We start from the raw sequence: 21,464 nt of genomic DNA, 5'->3' as shown, positions 1-21,464 counted from the left end.
TATATAATATTAGAGCTGTCAAAGTTAACACGATAATAACTGACAGCTGTTGTTGCCTGTTGGGCTGCAGTTTGTCATGTTATGATTTGAGCATATTGTTTTATGCTAAATGCAGTACCTGTGAGGGTTTCTGGACAATATCTGTCATTGTTTTGTGTTGTTAATCGATTTACAATAATAAATATATACATACATTTGTATAAAGCAGCATATTTGTCCACTCCCATGTTGATAAGAGTATTAAATACATGACAAATCTCCCTTTAAGGTACATTTCGAACAGATAAAAAATGTGCTATGGTACTTTAATCGATTGACAGCCATAGTTATAACAGTTATAGTTATAACAGCTTCAAGATGTAACAAGTAAAGAGTGACACACATGACATGACGCAGGCAAATGCTTCTGGAGACACCACTGTCCTGTTTCCCCAGTGTCGACTGCCGGACTGGGAAAATAATTCAGGGCCAATCTCCACACATTCACAACAAACCACGTACGTTCTGTTTACTGTTAATACCAGTAACGCATCTTTAGATTTTACTACACACAAAAAGTGCTTCACAAAACATCCAGAATAGTTAAAAACAGCCTTGTGTGTCTTCAGTTTGCAGGAGTTAGAGAATAAATATTCCTATCTATCATTTTGGAGTATTGTGTCATTTCCTCAGAGCTCTGTTGAACCACCAGACCAACTAACCAACCTGCACTGTCCTCCTTGAAGCCCCACAGCTAGCATGGCTTAACACAAGAGCGTTAAAAAATATATACCTGAAATCATTTCAGTCAGAGTTCTGACAGTCTTTCCACTCTAATAGCTTTGGTACTGAATACTGTGTCTCTTCAATGAGGTAAACTGGTTTGTCAGTCAAAGGAGGGGGATAATCAATGGGTACAAAGATCAGTACTGAATCTAGTTCATCATTTAAAGACATGGAGAATCCACTATACCAACTGACTACAGCTAAAGCTAAAGACATCTTTTATATCTCTGGGTTCATTTATGCCGAGGACGAATGAAAATACCAGAGAATATGTGATCTACATGCCAGAGTTGATTTCAATGAGCCACAAAATGGAAAAAAGAAAAGAAAGAATTTAATTTCACCCTGGGCTGTATGCATTTCCAATTGATTTAAGAAAGGCAATGACTATTGATTTTTTTTTTTCAAAGATGCAAGCGAGGTCTATTATGAAACAGACCCTGAAGATTGAATTGGCCACACTTGATTCTGCTCAGTGTTTTTTTGTCTTGCTGCCCTCGTTTTCTCTGAACACACGAGTTGTCAGGATGGTTGGATGGTTTGAGGCGCCGAGCCTTCAGCTCTCTGGAAGCCAGAGTCAACTTAAATCCTCTTATGCATTTCAGTGGGTGTCTTCCCTGATCCAAGAATGTAAAGATGCTAATCACATATTCCAATTCATTTTTAACCTTGTCTTGACAACAACCATGTTTGCGTCTGTCAGCTCTGACATAACCCGGTGTGTGAAAAGGTGTGAAGACGGCCAAGGGTGCCCTTCCAGTATAGAACACATGATGAAGTGCCCTCTAGGGTGTCCTTCCATTATAAAACCATGATGAAGTGCCCTCTAGGGTGTCCTTCCATTATAAAACCATGATGAAGTGCCCTCTAGGGTGCCCATCCAGTATAGAAAACATGATGAAGTGCCCTCTAGGGTGCCCTTTCAGTAGAGAAAACATGATGAAGTGCCCTCTAGGGTGCCCTTCCAGTATAGAAAACATGATGAAGTGCCCTCTAGGGTGCCCTTCCAGTATAGAAAACATGATGAAGTGCCCTCTAGGGTGCCCTTTCAGTAGAGAAAACGTGATGAAGTGCCCTCTAGGGTGCCCTTTCAGTAGAGAAAACATGATGAAGTGCCCTCTAGGGTGCCCTTCCAGTATAGAAAACGTGATGAAGTGCCCTCTAGGGTGCCCATCCAGTATAGAAAACATGATGAAGTGCCCTTTAGGGTGTCCTTCCAATAGAGAAAACGTGATGAAGTGACCTCTAGGGTGTCCTTCTATTATAAAAACATGATGAAGTGCCCTCTAGGGTGCCCTTTCAGTAGAGAAAACATGATGAAGTGCCCTCTAGGATGCCCTTTCAGTAGAGAAAACATGATGAAGTCCCCTATAGGGTGCCCTTCCAGTAGAGAAAACATGATGAAGTGCCCTCTAGGGTGCCCTTCCAGTATAGAAAACATGATGAAGTGCTCTCTAGGGTGCCCATCCAGTATAGAAAACATGATGAAGTGCCCTCTAGGGTGCCCTTCCAGTAGAGAAAATGTGATGAAGTGCCCTCTAGGGTGCCCATCCAGTATAGAAAACATGATGAAGTGCCCTCTAGGGTGCCCTTTCAGTATAGAAAACGTGATGAAGTGCCCTCTAGGGTGCCCATCCAGTATAGAAAACATGATGAAATGCCCTCTAGGATGTCCTTCCAGTATAGAAAACATGATGAAGTGCCCTCTAGGGTGCCCTTTCAGTATAGAAAACGTGATGAAATGCCCTCTAGGATGTCCTTCCAGTATAGAAAACGTGATGAAGTGCCCTCTAGGATGCCCTTCCAGTATAGAAAACATGATGAAGTGCCCTCTAGGGTGCCCATCCAGTATAGAAAACATGATGAAGTGCCCTCTAGGGTGCCCATCCAGTATAGAAAACATGATGAAGTGCCCTCCAGGATGCCCTTTCAGTAGAGAAAACATAATGAAGTGCCCTCTAGGGTGCCCATCCAGTATAGAAAACATGATGAAGTGCCCTCTAGGATGTCCTTCCAGTATAGAAAACGTGATGAAGTGCCCTCTAGGGTGCCCTTCCAGTATAGAAAACATGATGAAGTGCCCTCTAGGATGTCCTTCCAGTATAGAAAACGTGATGAAGTGCCCTCTAGGATGCCCTTCCAGTATAGAAAACATGATGAAGTGCCCTCTAGGATGCCCTTCCAGTATAGAAAACATGATGAAGTGCCCTCTAGGATGCCCTTCCAGTATAGAAAACGTGATGAAGTGCCCTCTAGGATGCCCTTCCAGTATAGAAAACGTGATGAAGTGCCCTCTAGGATGCCCATCCAGTATAGAAAACATGATGAAATGCCCTCCAGGATGCCCTTCCAGTATAGAAAACATGATAAAGCGCCCTCCTCTACATGTATTGAATGTTATCTTTTCTTGTAAAATGCCCGGTGTAATCGGTAACAGCGGTGCCGTCACAAGATTATTAACCGGTGGGAAAATGTCCTCACCGTAACATCCCTATCTGGTGTGTGCGCTTGTCACTCAAACTCAAACAACTGGACTGAGACGGTTCTAAAAAGGTCGGTCTCTGTCTCCTTCCGAGCACACGGTGGTTCATTGAGGTTCATTGTGGTCAGGACAAGAGACTGAACGTATACAACCGCCTGTTCTACACTCAGGTCTCGTGATGACAACTGAGCCATCTCCATGACAACTCAACAAACCGTATCCACATCACTAGTTTGGATCACCCACTTTCCTTTGGTTCATCTCTTCATTGTTTCTGTTTCCTCTACTCACCTTCTTTCCCTCCCATTCTCCTCCCTCCTTTCCTCCCCTCACTGGCTCTCATTCCCTCATTTTCTATCTACTAGTTTCAGATATTTCTCAGTCAGCAGGCCAGTTCATGGTCGGGGCAACTGGTAGATAAACCATCATACCATTTGGACCACAACAACAGCTCAGCCACTAAAAGCTTTTCTACTGAGCCTACAAACACTTAGCAAAGTGACAGACATGAATGACTATCAATATACAGAGAAAGACAGGAGGAAGGAGAGAGAGAGAGAGAGAGAGAGAGAGTCATGAGGGGGGAGGAAGAGACAGATAGGCCTGCCATCCAGCTGCCAGCCAGCTGTGTTGTGGTCACTCTTTCAATGAGTAATGAGGAGGATCAATGGCTTTTGCACAAAAACACCTGCCAGAAGGACAGTGTGGCCAGGATGCACCAGATCATGTTCCACTGACGGAAACATGAGCAACCGCTGCCTGCAGGGCAGCGTGTGTGATTGTGTATCGGAGGACTTTGTGGTTGCCAAACAGTTTTGGTGCTGGGAGACAGCTGTGTTGCTCATAAGGCCACGCAGTCACACCAGCATTTATAATGCCCGGCTAGCTACATGCATATTACTTTGCACAGCAGCTGGATTCCCGCAATGTCACACGAGAATGGCAGGATCACATACCACACGAAAATCCATCTTGTCAGGCTTCAAGTAATGCATTTGTGTCCGGCAAGCCAGTGAGCGGACCAATCAGCGTCCTGTGAGGAGCTACTTTTAGGTTTAGGCGTGCGTGACGACACTGAGGAGAGACAACTGTTCATTCGATCAGAACTGGAAAGTATTTCTTCATTGAAAGAGGAGCAAAAAAACGACACTGAAGGTTTTTCTCGATGGAAAAGATGTTTCCGTTCGTCTCCCGACTGGCTTCGTTAAGAGTTTGATTGACAGATGGTTTATCCAATCACCTGCCAAGTATTGTTTTGAAAGAGCCCGTCCTTATTCCAAACAGTCTCCAATGACGGCTTCTCAGATGGTTCTGTATAACAAACCATCTGGCGGATAACGTTATAATTAGGGCTGTCAACGTTAACGCGATAATAACGCGTTACCGCAACTTGAGATTTCTTTAGGTTGTAGCGGGCTCAGTTTCAAAGCTAGAGTGAAGCGGTGTCAGCTGTTGGTACGTAATATAACCGGTTTGTGCCCGACCAATGTGTAACATCGGTAACACCGACTACTGCGGCAAGCCCTAACACACACACACTAAATGACACAGCACATACAGTACAGGCTGTCACACACACATCACCATCAACATGAAGCAAACACACACACACACACACACACACACACACACACACACACACACACACACACACACACACTAGTCAAGCAGTCTCTTAAGCTACACCCTCTACAAGAACACACACAGATTTGTGTCAGTCTCTGAAGCCGTTGCCATGCCAACACATGCTGTCACTCCTCCACAGAGCAAAGCAACAAGAGAGCTCTCTGTTACTAGGGTAACCCGCGACTGGGAGCTCTGCGATTGGCTGTCGGGGTGCCGGAGCGACGACGTGGAGAAAATGGAGAGAATGCAGAGGGAGAGGCAGAGAGCAAGGAGCTGAGGACTGTGCAGAGCTGATAGAGAGGGAGAGCTGAACTGAAAGACAGGCAACACACACACATACACACACAGATCAGAAGAAGCTAATCTGTGAATAGTAAGAGAAGCGAGTGCCGAGGCTCACGGTGAGCCTGGCAGCTACAAGTAGGCTGTCAGCTTCACATCACACCTGAACATGGTGTGTTCGGAGTAAAAGTGCCTTCACGGTTGTCGAGGCGTGTTTGGGAGTGTTGTTGCTAAACATGGCATCACTCAAACTGAGTAAAAAAATGACATTTTGGCGTAAGCCTCTTTCTGAGATATTCCAATATCTTTGTGGATTTTGATGACAAGATGCCGGTGTAGAATATTTTATAATGCTGGAATCCGAGAGTGAAAGAGTCGCAGGTTGTACGCTTTCGCCAACCAGTAAAGTTGCAGTTTCCATCCATGCCTGTACAAAATGTCATCACTTCATCACGCTATCATTTAAAGCTGGGCATACACTGTACCATGTTGTTGTGTACTTCCTGCTCCTACTGTATGAGTAGATCGTTTGCGATGTAAAGCCAAAACTCATGATTTATGTGCTCACTCTGTACGATCCCGTCGGCTTCTGAGGACCGTTCTGGCTGTTGGCAGTTGTCAATAAAGATTAGTTTGAAAGCTCCGAGGCAGGTGAAGTTTGTTTGCTAGAAGAGGTCTGCACGGGTCACAATGCTAACAAGACAGAAACGTGCTGCCTTGATCATCTGTGACATCCTGTCTGCTGAAACATCTAAAACAAAGAGGCAGCGGTGTAACGTTATATGGACTCTCAGGTGGCAAAGAAGACGTGGACAGTATGGCTTGTCCATTTTGCAGAGAGAATTGGAGGTAAGCTAGATACGTGAGTTAATCCTGAAAAACGTGTTTTGTGAGGTCACAGTGACCTTTGACCACCAAAGTCCAATCACTTCATTCTTTAGTCCAAGTGGATGTTTGTGCCAAATTTAAAGAAATTCCCTCCAGGTGTTCCTGAGATATCACGTTCACAAGAATAGGACGGACAGGGATATCCAGTAAACATAATGCCGGCCATCGCGGAGACATAAAAATACCCCCAAAAATATTTAGCAAAATAAATTCAACAGTATAGTAGTGCTGGTCAAAAATGTTTGTTCGTTCCACTCATTTTTTGCATTGGGTATGTACCGTGTCTGCACTGGTAGCCGTCTGCTTAAGGAAACAGCTACAGCCTGACATTCTGAGTCTGACACTGACAACAGCTCTCACCTTCTTCTGCTAGGCTTTTATAGACTACAAACTACCGGACTACTACAGAATATATTCCGACAGCGAGCTGAACTGAAAGTGAAACGTATGTCTACTGTTTTTTGTCATCTGAGCCTGCTGGCTTTGGAGAGAGCATCGATAAGTTTCACTTTCAGATCCCCGTCAGAAAGGGCTGTTTGACGGCAAGATAAAGCGCTGAAATATTCTAAATATAGTGCACACTTAAATGGATATTAATTGTTTTTAGGTGATCTTTTCTTTTAGGTTGCTAAAATATGTTTTTCTGCCATCCCCGTCCACAGCAGTACGTTGTTTTGCTCCCGTGCTGGTACTCTTGTCTGTTTCTCCAGACTGGTGGCGTGCCGACCGTCGTCTACTGTAGGCTATACACTGACTATGGAGAAGTAGCTCATACAACCCCACTTCACTTAAAAACACCCAAACTATCCCTTTAATAGTGTCAAAAACTCCAGCACTGTTATGAAGTTGAGCTTGCAGCAGTGTGAGTGGTGACTGACTGACACACGTCTACCCCTCAGGGCTGATCATAGCGTTCGCTGCTGACATCGTTCAGTACAACAAGTGTCTACTCAACTCCACCTGACTCTGATAACAGCTCTCGTACATACTCGCTGCTGTTGACACACTCCGAACTGCTGCCTATATGCCTTAGGATACCAAAGATACCACTGGGGAGTGGTGGGGGGCTTCAGGCCTCGCCAGATTCATATACCAGAGTACCAGAGTCAGACAGTAGACTCAGTGCAATTAGTCTGTGAATACAACTCCTGCAGTTTGGTTGATCGAGGGACTACTTGTAGTGCTAATGTTCACTATTGTTTGGTGAATTGATTTTAAAGTGCCTCTACAGTTCATCTCTTATTTCTGCAATGTACACACATGTTCGTAGCTTTGGTTTATTTGCGTTGAGTATTTCCTTCGCCTAATACTCCAACGCCTGAAAGACTCAAAAGTTGGATACATTTAGAGGACTGGGATCGGTGTATTCTCAGGCAACGTAACACTCAAACGTCCGGTCCATATCTGAAATAGTTCTCATTCTGTGCTCACTAACAATTTTCCTACATAGCTAGCTAGCTACCTACGTCAAAGGGAAATGGCAACAGGCATGAGGTCTGATTGATGCAGCTGTACAGGTTAATGTGAGTTGACTTACAGAAATAACAAGTCTTAAACCGTGTTAACTCCGTTAACAAAAACTATGATGAAGTATGTTCGTCAACGACCTTTTTTTTTTTCAAGACTAAGACGAGACGATGACGAGACGGCACCGACATCAGTAAACACTAAAGGTGACGCTATATAAAAAGACAAGACTAAAATCTTTACATCTTTAAAAATGATGATCAAAGTGGGCGGCTCCCGGCTGCTCCCGGCGACTCCGTCCATCGCCATCTTGGTGGAGCGTGGATGGAGCTGTGGCAGGCTGAATGATAGCCTGGTTGCTGAAACACGCCTGCCTAGCTCGAAGCTAAGGCTAACAGACTAGTCTATTTCATGGAAGAGAACGGGCAGCATTCATACTGATGCACTGCAGCCATCAGGCATCATGTTTGTACCGAGTTTACCTCAGCCTCCATTACAACCATGTCATGCTCATGGATAACGTCAGGTAAGGGTGTAATACAGGAAATGACATCACATGTGTTACCAAGTGTTATTCTGCTTTCTAGCAGCAAGCCTGGCTCATCCACCTGAAATCTGTGCTGCTCCGTTCTAAAGCTACTCTACTGTGTGTGTGTGTGTCTCTGTGTGTGTGTGTGTGTGTGTGTGTGTGTCTCTGTGTGCGTGTGTGTGTGTGTGTGTGTGCGCACGTGTCTTACCTTGACTGTAAGTGTTCCAATTGTACCTGCAGGTTCTCAGTCTGCTCCACCTGCTCATCCAGAGACCTCTGCAGCTTCCTGGTCTGGTTATGGGACTCATCCAACTGAATACACACAAACACACAAACACACACACAAAGGAAGACACTTATTTGTAAAAGGCGATCTCATAAGTCTCACTAAACTATTAATTGAGGGTGACGGTGTTTAGGCTGATCGGTACATGAAAGGGTTGTCTGAAGTGTAACACAGACACCTGATGTTGTTATTATGTCTGTTGTCTCAGTGGAGGTAGAGTATGTGTAGTCACGCTACACATACTTGCCAACCCTCTCTAATTCCCCGGGAGACTCGGGAGTTTTTCATCGCCCTCTTCCGGATTCCTCCCGGCGTCACAATTCTCCCGTATTTATGACAAATTTTCACACTTTTTTTTTTTCCTTTTGGTTATCTCAGCCTGTTTCTGGACCTGAACATTGTGTATAATAACTACTGTTTCCACCCAGACGACAATAGAGCTACACCAACTGTCGTTTTCCGGGCGGAAGAGTGCAGTCTATGCTCTCGACGCAGCGCAGTTTGAGCTCATGTTTAAGCTGCTCTCGCCACAGCGTGCAACTGACTGAGTTAATGTTTGCATGTGAAGTGTTTTTGAGAATCGATACAGTATCACAAAACATAATATCTCGATATTCTCTAGTACAGACTTGTTCCCACCTCATCCTCCGCCTGTCCCAGCTCTTTCTTCAGCTCCTCCACCCTCTGGCGTAGCTTCTTGACTTCAGCCTCGTGGCTATCCACCCTCCGGTTGGCGTGGGCGAGCTCCACCATCTTCTCCTGGTACTGCTTCTTCAGCTTCGAGTGAACATGGCGAAGGTCAGCGAGCTCCTGAGGACAGAATAGACAGACAGAGAGGACAGGCTTAGAGACGGCTGTTTCCACCACAGAGCTGATCCTGGTCAACCAGCTCGACTGAAACAATATTAGCCGACTAATCGGTTAATTGTTTAAGTTACTTATGAAGTAAAAACACCAAATATTTGCTGATCTACGATATGAAGATCAGTTCAAACATGGAATCCAAAGAGCAAATAATGTATTTCATAATGAAAAATGATTATTAACAAATAAATATCATTAGTTGTAATAATATTATAAATATATATAAATACTTTTCTGAAGATCCACGCCAAATGAAACTCACGTAAATATAACAATTAGCGCCTGACTGATACTGGATTTTAGGGGTGTAAACCAATACAGGTAATGTCATAGAACTATCCCTTTACTTATTTATATCTGTATTTGATCCACCCTCTAGGTTTATTATGTGTTAAATATTTGATTCTTTGGCAATACTTAATTTTATAGGTCCACAAATTTCATGGTATTTACGTGATAATTAGCATATAACCTATTTAAAATTCCTTTGGAATTACTGCTAAATTACACCAATATTTACCTCAAAATGTATCAAAAATTACTTTATTATAAACATTATTTAATAATTATATTCCACTTTTTCCCAATAGCTGGTAATTTATTTAATCCATTTCCAGGAAAATTTTAATTTAATTTAAACATTTTATTTTTTTATTTTAACGATTATATACTATTTTAGCATATCATTATGAAATAATGTTGTCATTTTCGATAAATTTTGAGGTAAATATTGGAGTCATTTGGCAGAAATTCCAAAGAAATTTCATATAGGTTACTTGCTAATAGAAATTCATTTAAAATTAAAATAAAACTTTCCTGGAAATGTATTAAATAAATTACCAGCTTTTCCTCAAAAGGACTAAATTACTGTATTTTCTCAGGGACAGCAAATAACTGTTGCAATCACTTTAGACTGGGACCAGAATCATTTGATAGAATAAAGAAGTGGCGTACATATCACTTAAAGAAGTTGAAATTTGGCTATTAAGGAATTATGAGTACAATATGCCTCAAACACATTTTGGCATTTCTGTACTATAAAATAAATAATATAAACTGAAATCTGCCCTAATAACACAATGTATTGGTCAGACTCTAATGTCAATACAAAGTAAATACTTCAATCATATAAATATGAAATCAATATTGTGTTGATATCCAAATGAAATCAAAAGGTGACTCCCACCAAACTTCCCATAAAGCATCTTCAGACCTTCCACAATAAACAATCCATTATTAATGAGTATGGCCGATGACTTCTGCTATAGCTGAACGCATTACTGCCAGGACCAAGCATAGCAGCAGTGCTGTTGGCACTCTTATTATGCCGTGTTCAGGCCAAGAGCGAAGCAAATTTTCCCCCGCTTTACTCGCGCGACTTGGACCGCCGGTATCATTTGTGTTCATAGGTGTTAGACGCGCCATTTCCGCCCTCAACCATGGAAGAAATAACCGCTGTTGATAGCAACGGCCAAAATGCCGAACTCGAGGCTTCAAGACGGCGGTTCTCAAACCAATGGGTAATGTCACAGTGACTATGTCCACTTCAAGTTAAGCCTGGTTGAACTCTTGTTGTGGATTATGAGAAATGCTTCATATATCCAATAGAAACAAGACTGTCAGTGAGGAAGGAAAGTCATGTGTTACACAGAGACTGTAGCTAGGAACGGCTCTCTATCCCAGCTTTCTACGCAAACCCCCAGCTATCTGAAAGAGCAGGAACAACATCCAACACATACGTGGGTGTAATGGCCTCTAATTGGACATGTCTTTAGATAACATTTGGTTGTGTTCCAAACCGGTTTTTCATCTATTTATCAGGCTGTAATTTCAGGTTGTGGTCCGGTTTGAGCCAACAAAAAAAGCTACTACTCCACAGGTTTGCATCAGCTGAGGAAAGGCTGCACTTGGAGCTAATGGCATCATCAATAATGCACCATTGTCACTGACTGCACTTTCATGTACTTTGATGGCGTTGATTCAGACCTCCCCTCTCTCTGCCGTCTCACACATTACGGCTCCCCAGACGGAGCCGCTTCCAAGAAAGCGTTTCTGCATTTATACAACAATAGGATGGAGAGAAATGAGAGATCTACAGGAACAATAAAAGACAAGCGCGGATCAAGGAGTGGGAAATGCCCTTTACTTATTTATATCTGTATTTGATCCACCCTCTAGGTTTATTATGTGTTAAATATTTGATTCTTTGGCAATACTTCATTTTATTGGTCCACAAATTTCATGGTATTTCGGTGATAATTAGCATGTTACCTATTTGAAATTTCTTTGGAATTTCTGCCAAATTATCCCAATATTTACCTCAAAATTTACCAAAAATTACTTTATTATAAACATTATTTAATAATTATATTCCACTTTTTCTCAATAGCTGGTAATTTATTTAACACATTTCCGGTCAAATTTTTTTTTTATTTTAAATTTTTTTTTTTATTTTAACGATTATATGCTATTTTAGCATATAATTATGAAATAATGTTGTAATTTTGGATACATTTTGAGGTAAATATTGGGGTAATTTGGCAGTAATTCCAAAGAAATTTCATATAGGTTACTTGCTAAAATAAATTCATTTAAAATTAAAATTAAATTTTCCTGGAAATGTATTAAATAAATTACCAGCTATTGGGAAATAGCGGAATATAATCATTAAATAATGTTTATAATAAAGACATTTTTGATACATTTTGAGGTAAATATTGGAATAATTTGGCAGTAATTCCAAAGAAATTTCAAATAGGTTACTAATTATCACCTAATTACCATGAAATTTGCGAACCTGTAAAATGAAGTATTACCGAATCTATCAACACAGATTTAGCCTTGGACTGAGAGTGTTACATGTACAGAGCTGACATACTTTAATTAGAAGAGGAGTCGGTGCTTTATCTGTTTAAATAATGAGAAATTCCTTAAGAGAGGTGGCACACATTCCCTTCCCCCCCTCACTGAATATTTAGCTGATAATCAAGGCAGAATGCCTGAATGCCACACAAATACTAGTGTAACCCCAGAGCCAGATCAAACAAAGAGAGCGGCGGGGTGATGCAGGAGGGAATAATTAAAAGGATGGGGGGGTGGTGGAAGGAGACAGGGATGCAGGGATGAGGAGACAGATGAGGAGAAGTGGGGGGGAGGTGGTAATTGGAGGGTTGGTATGTTACAGGACAATAAAAGGTGAGCATACATAAGAACAAAGGAGAGAGACAGAGTGCAGCCTGAACATGAGAAAAATGAGATCACCCAATATGTCTGACACGGCAAACTGCCCCCCACCAGCCAGTTTTACTTCCTGTTCTTTGGTTAACGTTCTTTCTCAAACAGAGATTGGGGGTGTGGTTAATAGTCAGTTGCAATTCATTACCATGGCAACCAGATTGCGTCGTTTCTCAACCCAGTTTAGATGAATTTACTGTTTATTAGACCACAAGATGAGACAAGAATTAGCGCAACACGCCGACTCTCTCGCTCTCTTCTTCACCGACTCCTCCTGGCGAGGCGGCCGTCTGGCTGCTGCTGCACCGAGGAGACGCACCGCCGCACGCCGGCCACAGCTGCGAGGACGAATAGACATGTTGCCGAGGTCCACTGTTTGAAATTCAGTTTTGGAGATGCACCGTCGACCAGAACTGGCTGGTCTCGCTTCAGCTCCCAGCACCGACACCTCACCCGGCTGCACTGTGATTCGTTTATTTCTCTAACAGGACTTTTCTCTTTTTTCTGTTTTCTGTTGGGCTGAAAGTTGTGCGCTTCCCGTCGTACGGACCTGTCCAGACCCAGCAAAACCCCCAAAACGGCATCGGCTGCTTTCCATTAATTTATCTCCAGGAGAAAGATGAGCTATGCATGAAAAGATACGTTAATTAGTTCAAACTTCGGATTAGGAGAAAATCAACAACTAATGTCTAACCAGAATGATTCATGTAAAGGACTAAACGTTAGCTCCGTATCATTTTAGTTGGAAAGCTGTTTTGTTGTTTAGTTTAGCTGTTGTCGACCATTAACGTTACCAGATACGCCAGGAACATTTTACCAATGCTTATATTTTAGACTTCAGAGGACGTCCGGTAGAGTTAGCCCCAGTGTTAGCCTCAGGCAGTCCACAAAGACCAATAGGTAACGTATAAAAGCTAGCGTTAGCGTCTGTTTTCCCTGCAGAATGTAAAGGTTGGGCCCGCGTTTTGGCTATGTATGAAGGACAATCTGTAAATTTATGGAATTTTCCATTTTAGGATTAACATAAGTGTCCGTAAATGGTGCAGAGGACATCCTGTTAATCAACAGAAATTTCCGTTTTAGGATTGAAGAAAATGTCCATAAACTTAAAGATAGGGTCGACGATGTTGGAAAGTGCTTTGAGTTCAGGCTGGTGCACGCCAAGGTAAGAGTACGAGCAGGGAGGCAGGGAAGCATCTGATTGGTTCTTTCCAAGCGGACCGCGAGGCAGTGATTGATAGACGTTTTTACAGGATTACAGCAGCTACAGATGACGGCTCTTTTCCGGTCCTTTTTCAGAGCTCATCAGTAATGGATCGCTGTCAGTGTGTAAAGACCATTTCAACCAATATAACAAATAGTGTCTACTGGAGAACATCGTCAACCCTGACTTTAACGGAAAATGTACTGGCAATTTTCTGCCAGGAAATAATCTTTTTTTCTACGGATTTTTTTTCTTAGAGAGTGGCTGACATCCCTAAAGTCCCACTTCCTGTAAATGTGACACCTAGAAAAAGCCTGCTGGTGTGAAAACAAAACTCACCGTGACTTATAGCCAATTAGCCAAATTAAAAAAAACACTTCTAGCAATTATAAAACATTAGAAAGCCGGGTCAACGCCCCTTTTTAATCCACACACCGAGTCGTGGCTGCTGTCATCTGTCAGACGAAAGCAGGTTTCTACTATATAGGCCGGGAAGCTCACTATTCCCCGCAGTTTCATCATTTCAAGACTATGTAATGAATGTGTGAGAGGGCAGGGGAGGAAGGGGGTGGGGGTTGGCGGATGAACGGGAGGAGGGCGAGAGGCCGGGAGTCCCTGACTCTATTAAACAGGAGGGATTACTGAAGGATCTATGAGCATGAATATGTGTCCGTGTACGCCTGTGTGGATGCTTGTTCATTCAAGTTTCTTATGCATATGTGTGTGTGTGTGTGTGTTCATAATACTCCATTATGGGTTTATGTATTTGTGCCAAATCTGTGTCTGTACGCTCACACACAAAAGCACAATTATGTGTGTGTTACTGTACGTGTGTGTGTGTGTGTGTGTGTGTTACGCCACACTGCCTGTTAAATGTTTCTCCTTGACTGGAGAGACCCTGAAGTCTGCTGCTACATCTGTTCCACTAAAACAAAGACACACACAGAAATATAAACCACAGGCTTATGCCCAGAGATATTTACACATTCATCACCTTGACAAAACAGATCCTTTAACGTGAGGAAAGAAGAAGCAGAGAAGAAGAAGAAGAAAAGAAACAGATGAGGAGATAACTGGTGTACATAACACACATGCTTATTCCTGCATACACACACACAAAGAATCTCTATTCTCCCTTCCCCCTCTGCCGTACTGAATTTAGCATTAATTCAGACAGTGAAGACTCTCTCCACACACACACACACACACACAGAGCAAATAGCAGAATTGGGTTTATAATCAGGGCGATACGGTGGGGGGGAGGGACTTACGGGCACTGCTCCAACCAGATTGGTCAGAACAGATCAGCTCAATAAAAGACGAGGAAGAAAATGAAAGAGACGGATAAGACGGAACAAAAAATATCAGAGGTTAGATTAATAAAAGCACCAAGAATATGCAAATGGACAATAGTGGCGGCTGACGGCTCATAGAATTGGGGAGGAAAGGAGGAAAACTAACCCACGGCGTCATGACATTTTACACTACTTATCTCTACTTTCTTTCTCTATGAAAGAAAAGAACATAACTCACATTCAATATAGCAATAATAAAAAGAGCCAGGGGTATATCACACAATACAAAAATATTACAGATAGGCCTATTGAGTGTCCTAAAGCTGTAGTAGGCGAGATTGGAGCAAATATGATTTTAAAAAGTATTTTTTATAAAACGGTCGCTATATCGTGACAGTAGTTCATGAAACAGGTAACCTGACCAAAATCATGTTCCTCTGTGTCCTCCGGTGCTCCTAACAGCATGTGCAAGATTTCACGGACCGGAGGAAAACAAGCAGTAAGAGCTGATCTGAGGTCTGCTGTTCAGCTGCTGTCTATGAGAGCCGGCTGTCAATCACTTGCGAACTCCAACCAAACGGTCAAACTAGGCAGCGCTGATCAAATATGAATCAATATTATGTTAGGTTAATGTCTATTTCTCTCCTCAAATGTTTTCAGAATCATCTTGTAGTGCACGGTTTAGCTGTAAAATGAGAAAGTTTGTGACGCCGCCGCCATCGTAGAAATCTGGTGAAGGAACGCCAAGCTTCGGTCTGTGATTGGTCAAAGTCTCCCATCACGGGCTAGATGTTCTAAAGCCTGAAAACAGAGCCATGAGGAGGAGCAGAAGTCTAGTTTTCTCTCAGAACACTTTAATTACAATATGCTAAAAGGTTATTATCGAATTTTTGCCCAATGATGCCAAAAAATATTCTCCATATTAACGCTTTAAGTCACTAAAGATTCAGAATGTAGGCTAACAACACCAACATGTGAGTAACAGCACTTTTTTTCCACTTCAAGCACTGTGTGAAACATTATCACAAACCTGAAACTTGACTAAGACGGTAGTAAAAAGCTGTCTTGCGCACAGACGGTAAGAAAATGTCGTCCGCCGGTGAAAATATTGTTTCAACACACGGACGGTAGAGCATCGTCGGGTCAGCGAGTTCAGCCATGCTGTTTTTTTTCTGCCTCTATCAGCACCTCTACCTGTTTCTTTTTGTTTCTCTGTTCTTTCTTTACCTTTCTTCCTCTCTTCATCATCTTCACCATACTCATCCTCCTGCCTCTGAGCTCATTCATCCTGTTGGATGCTTGGAATAATTACACTCTCTTGTTCTGTGTGTGTTGTGTGTGTGTGTGTGTGTGTGTGTGTGTGTGTGTGTGTGTGTGTGTATGTGTGTGTGCATCGCTAACTGCAGCATTAAATAAACCTGAGAGCTTCATAAATAACCCCTGTGGGACAGGTGGTAATGGAGGCCATTACACTGACCAACACTTTACATATCTGCCAGCGGAGGGGCCGTGCCACCCAACCTGCTGCTAATGGGACCAATTAAGATGACTGGAGCTCATCACATACAGTACACACACACACACACACACACACATACAGTACATACGTGTGCGTTATACACACAGAACACAGCTCTCTTACTTCCCTCGCTCTTTGCTCTTTAGTGATCCGTTCCCATTAATCAAATTAAAGTAATAACACAGCCATCGTGGATCATCATTTTAGCATGAAATATATCTACAAACTGCCTATCCATCTTTCCAAGCAGCAGAAATGTCCACATATCTCATCACAGTATGTCCCGGCTGTCTTCATCCTGCCAGACGGACAGGTGCATGTTGGGTAAACAACCCCATCTGGTGCCCAAAGGTGTCATAACAAGACATCTATTTCATTGAAGGTATTTTCTTATTCTATGATAAATATATAGTATGGATTATTATCATATTCTATTTCATTTTTTTAAATGCTGTCGGAAAAACGGTGGACTGCGCCCTCCAGGGTTAGGAGTGAGTCTTTGGAGTTCAAGTATCTCGGGGTGAGGATAAAATGGACAGGTGGTTCAGTGCGGCGTCTGCAGTTAAGCGGGCGCTGTACCGGACCGTTGTGGTGAAGAGGGAGCTGAGACGGAAGGCAAAACTCTTGATTTACCGGTCTATCTAACCCTCACCTATGGTCATGAGCTTTGGGTAGTGAGCGAAAGAATGATATCGCGGATACACATGGCCGAAATGAGCTTCCTCCGTAGGGTGGCTGGGCTCAGCCTTAGAGATAGGGTGAGGAGCTTAGACATCCGGAGGGAGCTCGGAGTAGAGACGCTGCTCCTTCGCGTCGAAAGGGGGTCAGCTGAGGTGGTTCGGGCATCTTATCATGATGCCTCCTGGACGCCTTCCTTTGGAGGGTTTCCGGGCACGTCCGACTGGTAAGAGGCCCCGGGGTAGACCCAGAACACGCTGGAGAGATTATATATCTCGTCTGGTCTGTGAATGCCTCGGGGTCCCCCAGAAAGAGCTGGAATACGTTGCTGTGGAGAGGGACGTCTGAATACCCCGCTAAGCCTGCTGCCCCAGGATAAGCGGAAGAAAATGGATGGATGGATAATTGCTGTTCACTTCTTTGCCTGATGTAAAACCATTGTTTTTATGTCTGAGAGGTGCAACACAAATCAACTTCCCTTTGTATGATTAACAGTCAACAGCTCATGGAAGATTCTGTGAGACATGATATGAAATGTGTTAACTCACTAGACTCACTAATTGATACCCAAAAGGCCCTGGAACGACTCCATCAGCGGAGTCACTATTGATGTCAGGAGGTGTGTTCACAGTTATCAGCGGCTCTGTTCGCTATACGAGGTGGAGGTGTAATGATGTGAGCCCGAGGCAGACCCTGGAGCGGTCCCGTCTGTGTGGGATTAGAGGTGAAACCGTTTGTTGATTCTTTCATTAGCTAAGCGTCTCTGGAGCCAGCTTATACTGTATAGAAATTATGCTTTGAGAAGTTCCTTTGGCTGGCGGGCTGTAGTCAGGCCTGCCATCTCTCCTCAGTTAAAGGGTAACTTTGGTATTTTTCAACCTTTCAACCCTATTCTCACATGTTTTTTTTTTTCTTAAGTGACTAATGGGGTCAACGTTTTATAAAGTTAGTCCAGTAATATTTAATTATAGTTTATTTTGTTTGTTTTAATTGCATAGCATAGCGCTGTGAATAGGTAGAGTCATAGGAAAGGCGTTTCCCAGTGAGGCCGCACCATATATTCAGGTGTGTGCCTCCCTCTGTGTGTGGCAAGCGGCAGAGCGAAACGTTTTTTGACCGCAGTGAAGTTTGTTTTGAAAGGTTGAACGCTGACAGATATGGTTTGATACATGATTTTTCGTTTTGCAAAAACATGTCATGGATTTTGGAAGTGCTTACATCTATTTTATTTCAATAAATAGAGAAAAAACGGACGTTGGGGAATCGGCTTGTGGCTTCAACAGTGCGAGAGCCTGTAGTCAGCCGAACCAACATTTCTGACATGTCAGAAATTCATCCAACTGTCTGCAACTGGTTGGGAGAAGTTAATCGGTCCTCGTTCCCCCCTGTACACTGCAAGTCAAACAACGCCCAACGAAGCTGAAATTTGGCCCGACTCTAAAATGAGTCGTGCAGCTCAAAATTGGGGCCAGAAACGGGCTAAAATCGTACAGCGTACGTCCAGCTTTAGTTGTAGCACATGAGCATCGTATCACGCAGGTGTTGATAAGCTCACACACACACAAACATACTCTCTTTGATACATTTCATCTATCACCACCTTCTGCTCTCTCTCACCCCCTATTACTCCTCCAGGGTGTGTGTGCGTGCATGCGTGTGTGTGTGTGTGCGTGCACATCAGTGTGTCGCAGTGTGACAGTGAACATCAATCTGTGCAGTGGTAGTGATGCCCAAAGCCCTGGCTGGGGTTGAAGATGATGCTACTATCAATCAACCTGTGTGTGCGTGTGTGTGCGTGTGTGTGCGTGTGTGCGCGTGTGTGCGTGTGTGTGTATGTGTGTGTTTGTGTGAGTGTGTGTGTGTGTGTGTGTGTGTGTGTCCGTCCGGTGTCTTAACCGCTTGCCCTGTTTCTCCTTCTCTGACCGGATCAATACCATGGTTTCAACACTATACACAAAACACTATCAATCTCTCTCTTTCTCTTTTCTCAAACACACACACACACACACACACACGCACACACACACACTGACAGTGTTTCAGATGAGGCGGGGTCAGGGCTCAATCTCGTAACATGTAAAGAGATCTCATCAGTGTGTATGAATCGGTGTAGAGAGGAAATGATCCCACGATGTCATAAAGTGAATTTGTCCTTCAATAGCTAACTGGGATGTCCAATAAAAGGACCGTCGTCCTGCCCACCTTGTTCCTCTCGAACAGCTCCGTCTGGATGGCCTTGAGGTCGGTGTCGAGTGCGGAGGCGGCCTGCCGCCGTTTCTTGGCCAGCTGCTCCTCCAGGTCTTCGGCCTGAGCTCGCAGCTTCTTGTTGTCCCTCTCCAGGGCCAGTTTGTCCGTCTCCAGGCGCTCCCTGCGCCCCCACTCTGCGGCGTTCTCCACCTGCAGCCTCTCCATCTGACGGAGACACAGAGAAGAAGAGAGGCTGAGGACACTGGAATGTATTTTTGATGGTGATAACATAAATATTAGAGAAAAGGTTGTATTCCTCCTGCTCAGTGATAAACAGCCTGCAGTTCTACAGGGAAACTCCTGCTGTGACAGCCCAGTCGCACAGCAGCTCCTGAAATAGTCACGAAATTTAATCTATTGATTCGTGTACATAGACACAAAATTCACCTTTTTTTTCGTGATGGTCAGCACAAAATCAATTTGCATGTAAGTATAGAGAGCGGCGAACGCTGGATAGGGCGGGTTGGTCAAAAAAACACCGGACTTTTGCCCAGGAGACCGGCATTTGTGTCCCGTGTGAAACCACAAGTCAAAGTTGATTTATTCATCACGTAACTATCTAAGTTACGCCACTTCAGGTGTTATTTAAACCCAAACTGCGATCTTTTTTCCTAAAACTAACTAAGTAGTTTTGTTACCTAAACCTAACCAAGTCAATCTACTCCTAAACCTAACTAAGGAGTTTTATTTTGAAAAGACTGGAGCGTAAATTGACACGGGTGTCACGCGTGGCTGCACGTAAAATATGATGTTGAGAGTTGTGCTGAGCGTTTCTGTACACTAATCAATCAATGACTGCAAGAAAATATCATGCAAGATAAGCATGTCGTTTGTTTTCATGAACGGTGCGTCGCTTTAAAAGTTGCGGCTGCAAGGAATTGTGGGGCGGCATTATCTCCATTCCTTTCGTAAAGGATGGTCTAAAGGAGACAAGGAAGGAAGCATTGAAGCACATTTCCTTAGCATTTGGAGAACTCAAACAGCTCTCATCATGGCTGCTACTGAGATACTTCTGGGCCATTTCACTCCGTTAGGAACCTTCCTAAGAGAGGAAAAAGACTTTTCGACCGCAGCCCAGGCGAGGTTTAGTTTGTGAGGAGCTGCACCATCAGCCCACACACATTAACTCCTCCTCTTCCTCTTCCTCTGCTCTCCAGTCTCCTCACCTCAGCTCGTAGCTCAGCTAGCTTCTTGTCCATACTGGTCCGGGCTCCCAGTTCGTCCTCCAAGTCTTCAGATATGCGGCCGAGTTCATCCTGATGCATTTCCTTCAGCAAGTTCAGCTAGATGGTGTTAGGAAGAGGGGTGGGGGGAAGACAAAATGTGCTCTTTATTGTTAATGTTTCTGAGCAAACACTGCAGGACCACTGAAACGTAGCAGCGTTAACCCAGTAGACATTATCCTTCCTTTGACATCCCCTGTTTTTAAAAGGTGCAACTCTACAACGACAGCTGGAAACGAGTGCTAGGATCTACATTCACATCCTTGCTGCTTATTAAATGCACAGACCGTACCGTAGACTGTTCACTTCAGAAACGCATGATGATACTTTGAGGGGCATATGAAACCAAAAAATACAAAATTCAATCATTCAATATCTCAACAACATCTATCCTCAAACTTTGCAATAGCTTGACATTTAGTGTTATCTACACATTTAATTTGGAGGTAAAGACGCTCCCGGTCCTTCTTCAAAGGAACCGAGCATCCTCTGTGATCTGTAGTATCTCGGACAACAAGCGTGGAGATAAGGGTGAACCCAAACTCCTTTACCTTCCCCTTTTATCCCTCCTTGTTCTTATCTGATCATTGCATCTCTGCCTCCTCTCCACCTTCAGCACTTCACCCTCTCCTGCTTTCATCTCCATCTCTTCTACCCCGCTTATCTTCAGAACGCCCACCATCACCATCTCACATATGTTCTGACCTCTCCCCCCCTTCTATCTAACTGGTGTTGTCATTCAGTGAGTCATTCTATAAGACCTGTGTTCCTTCTCTTCCCCACGGCTCTCCTCTCTGCAGGCCTGGACTGCCCCCTAGTGGTGGAGCACTGCCCAAAACATCAGGCATGTTTCTGTCTAGAGGCATTCAGCCTGA

The 21,464-nt window shown here is 43.5% G+C and overlaps 1 protein-coding gene across 3 annotated transcripts in view; it reads right to left on the bottom strand.

The window, feature by feature from the left end:
* The window catches only part of ccdc102a (coiled-coil domain containing 102A), a 70,514-nt gene that overhangs the window by 6,181 nt on the left and 42,869 nt on the right, over positions 1–21,464 (bottom strand). For all 3 annotated transcript variants that reach the window (XM_074659543.1, XM_074659563.1, XM_074659553.1), the window contains exons 6-9: positions 20,533–20,649; positions 19,322–19,531; positions 8,965–9,135; positions 8,248–8,351 (exon numbers count right to left, since the gene is read on the bottom strand). In XM_074659543.1, coding sequence (XP_074515644.1) covers positions 8,248–8,351; positions 8,965–9,135; positions 19,322–19,531; positions 20,533–20,649 — 602 coding nt within the window. The remainder of the gene's footprint in view (positions 1–8,247; positions 8,352–8,964; positions 9,136–19,321; positions 19,532–20,532; positions 20,650–21,464) is intronic.

This window comes from Sebastes fasciatus, chromosome 2 (genome assembly GCF_043250625.1).
Source record: "Sebastes fasciatus isolate fSebFas1 chromosome 2, fSebFas1.pri, whole genome shotgun sequence".
Classification (NCBI taxonomy): Eukaryota; Metazoa; Chordata; class Actinopteri; order Perciformes; family Sebastidae; genus Sebastes; species Sebastes fasciatus.
This window is presented reverse-complemented; position numbering and strand designations above follow the sequence as displayed.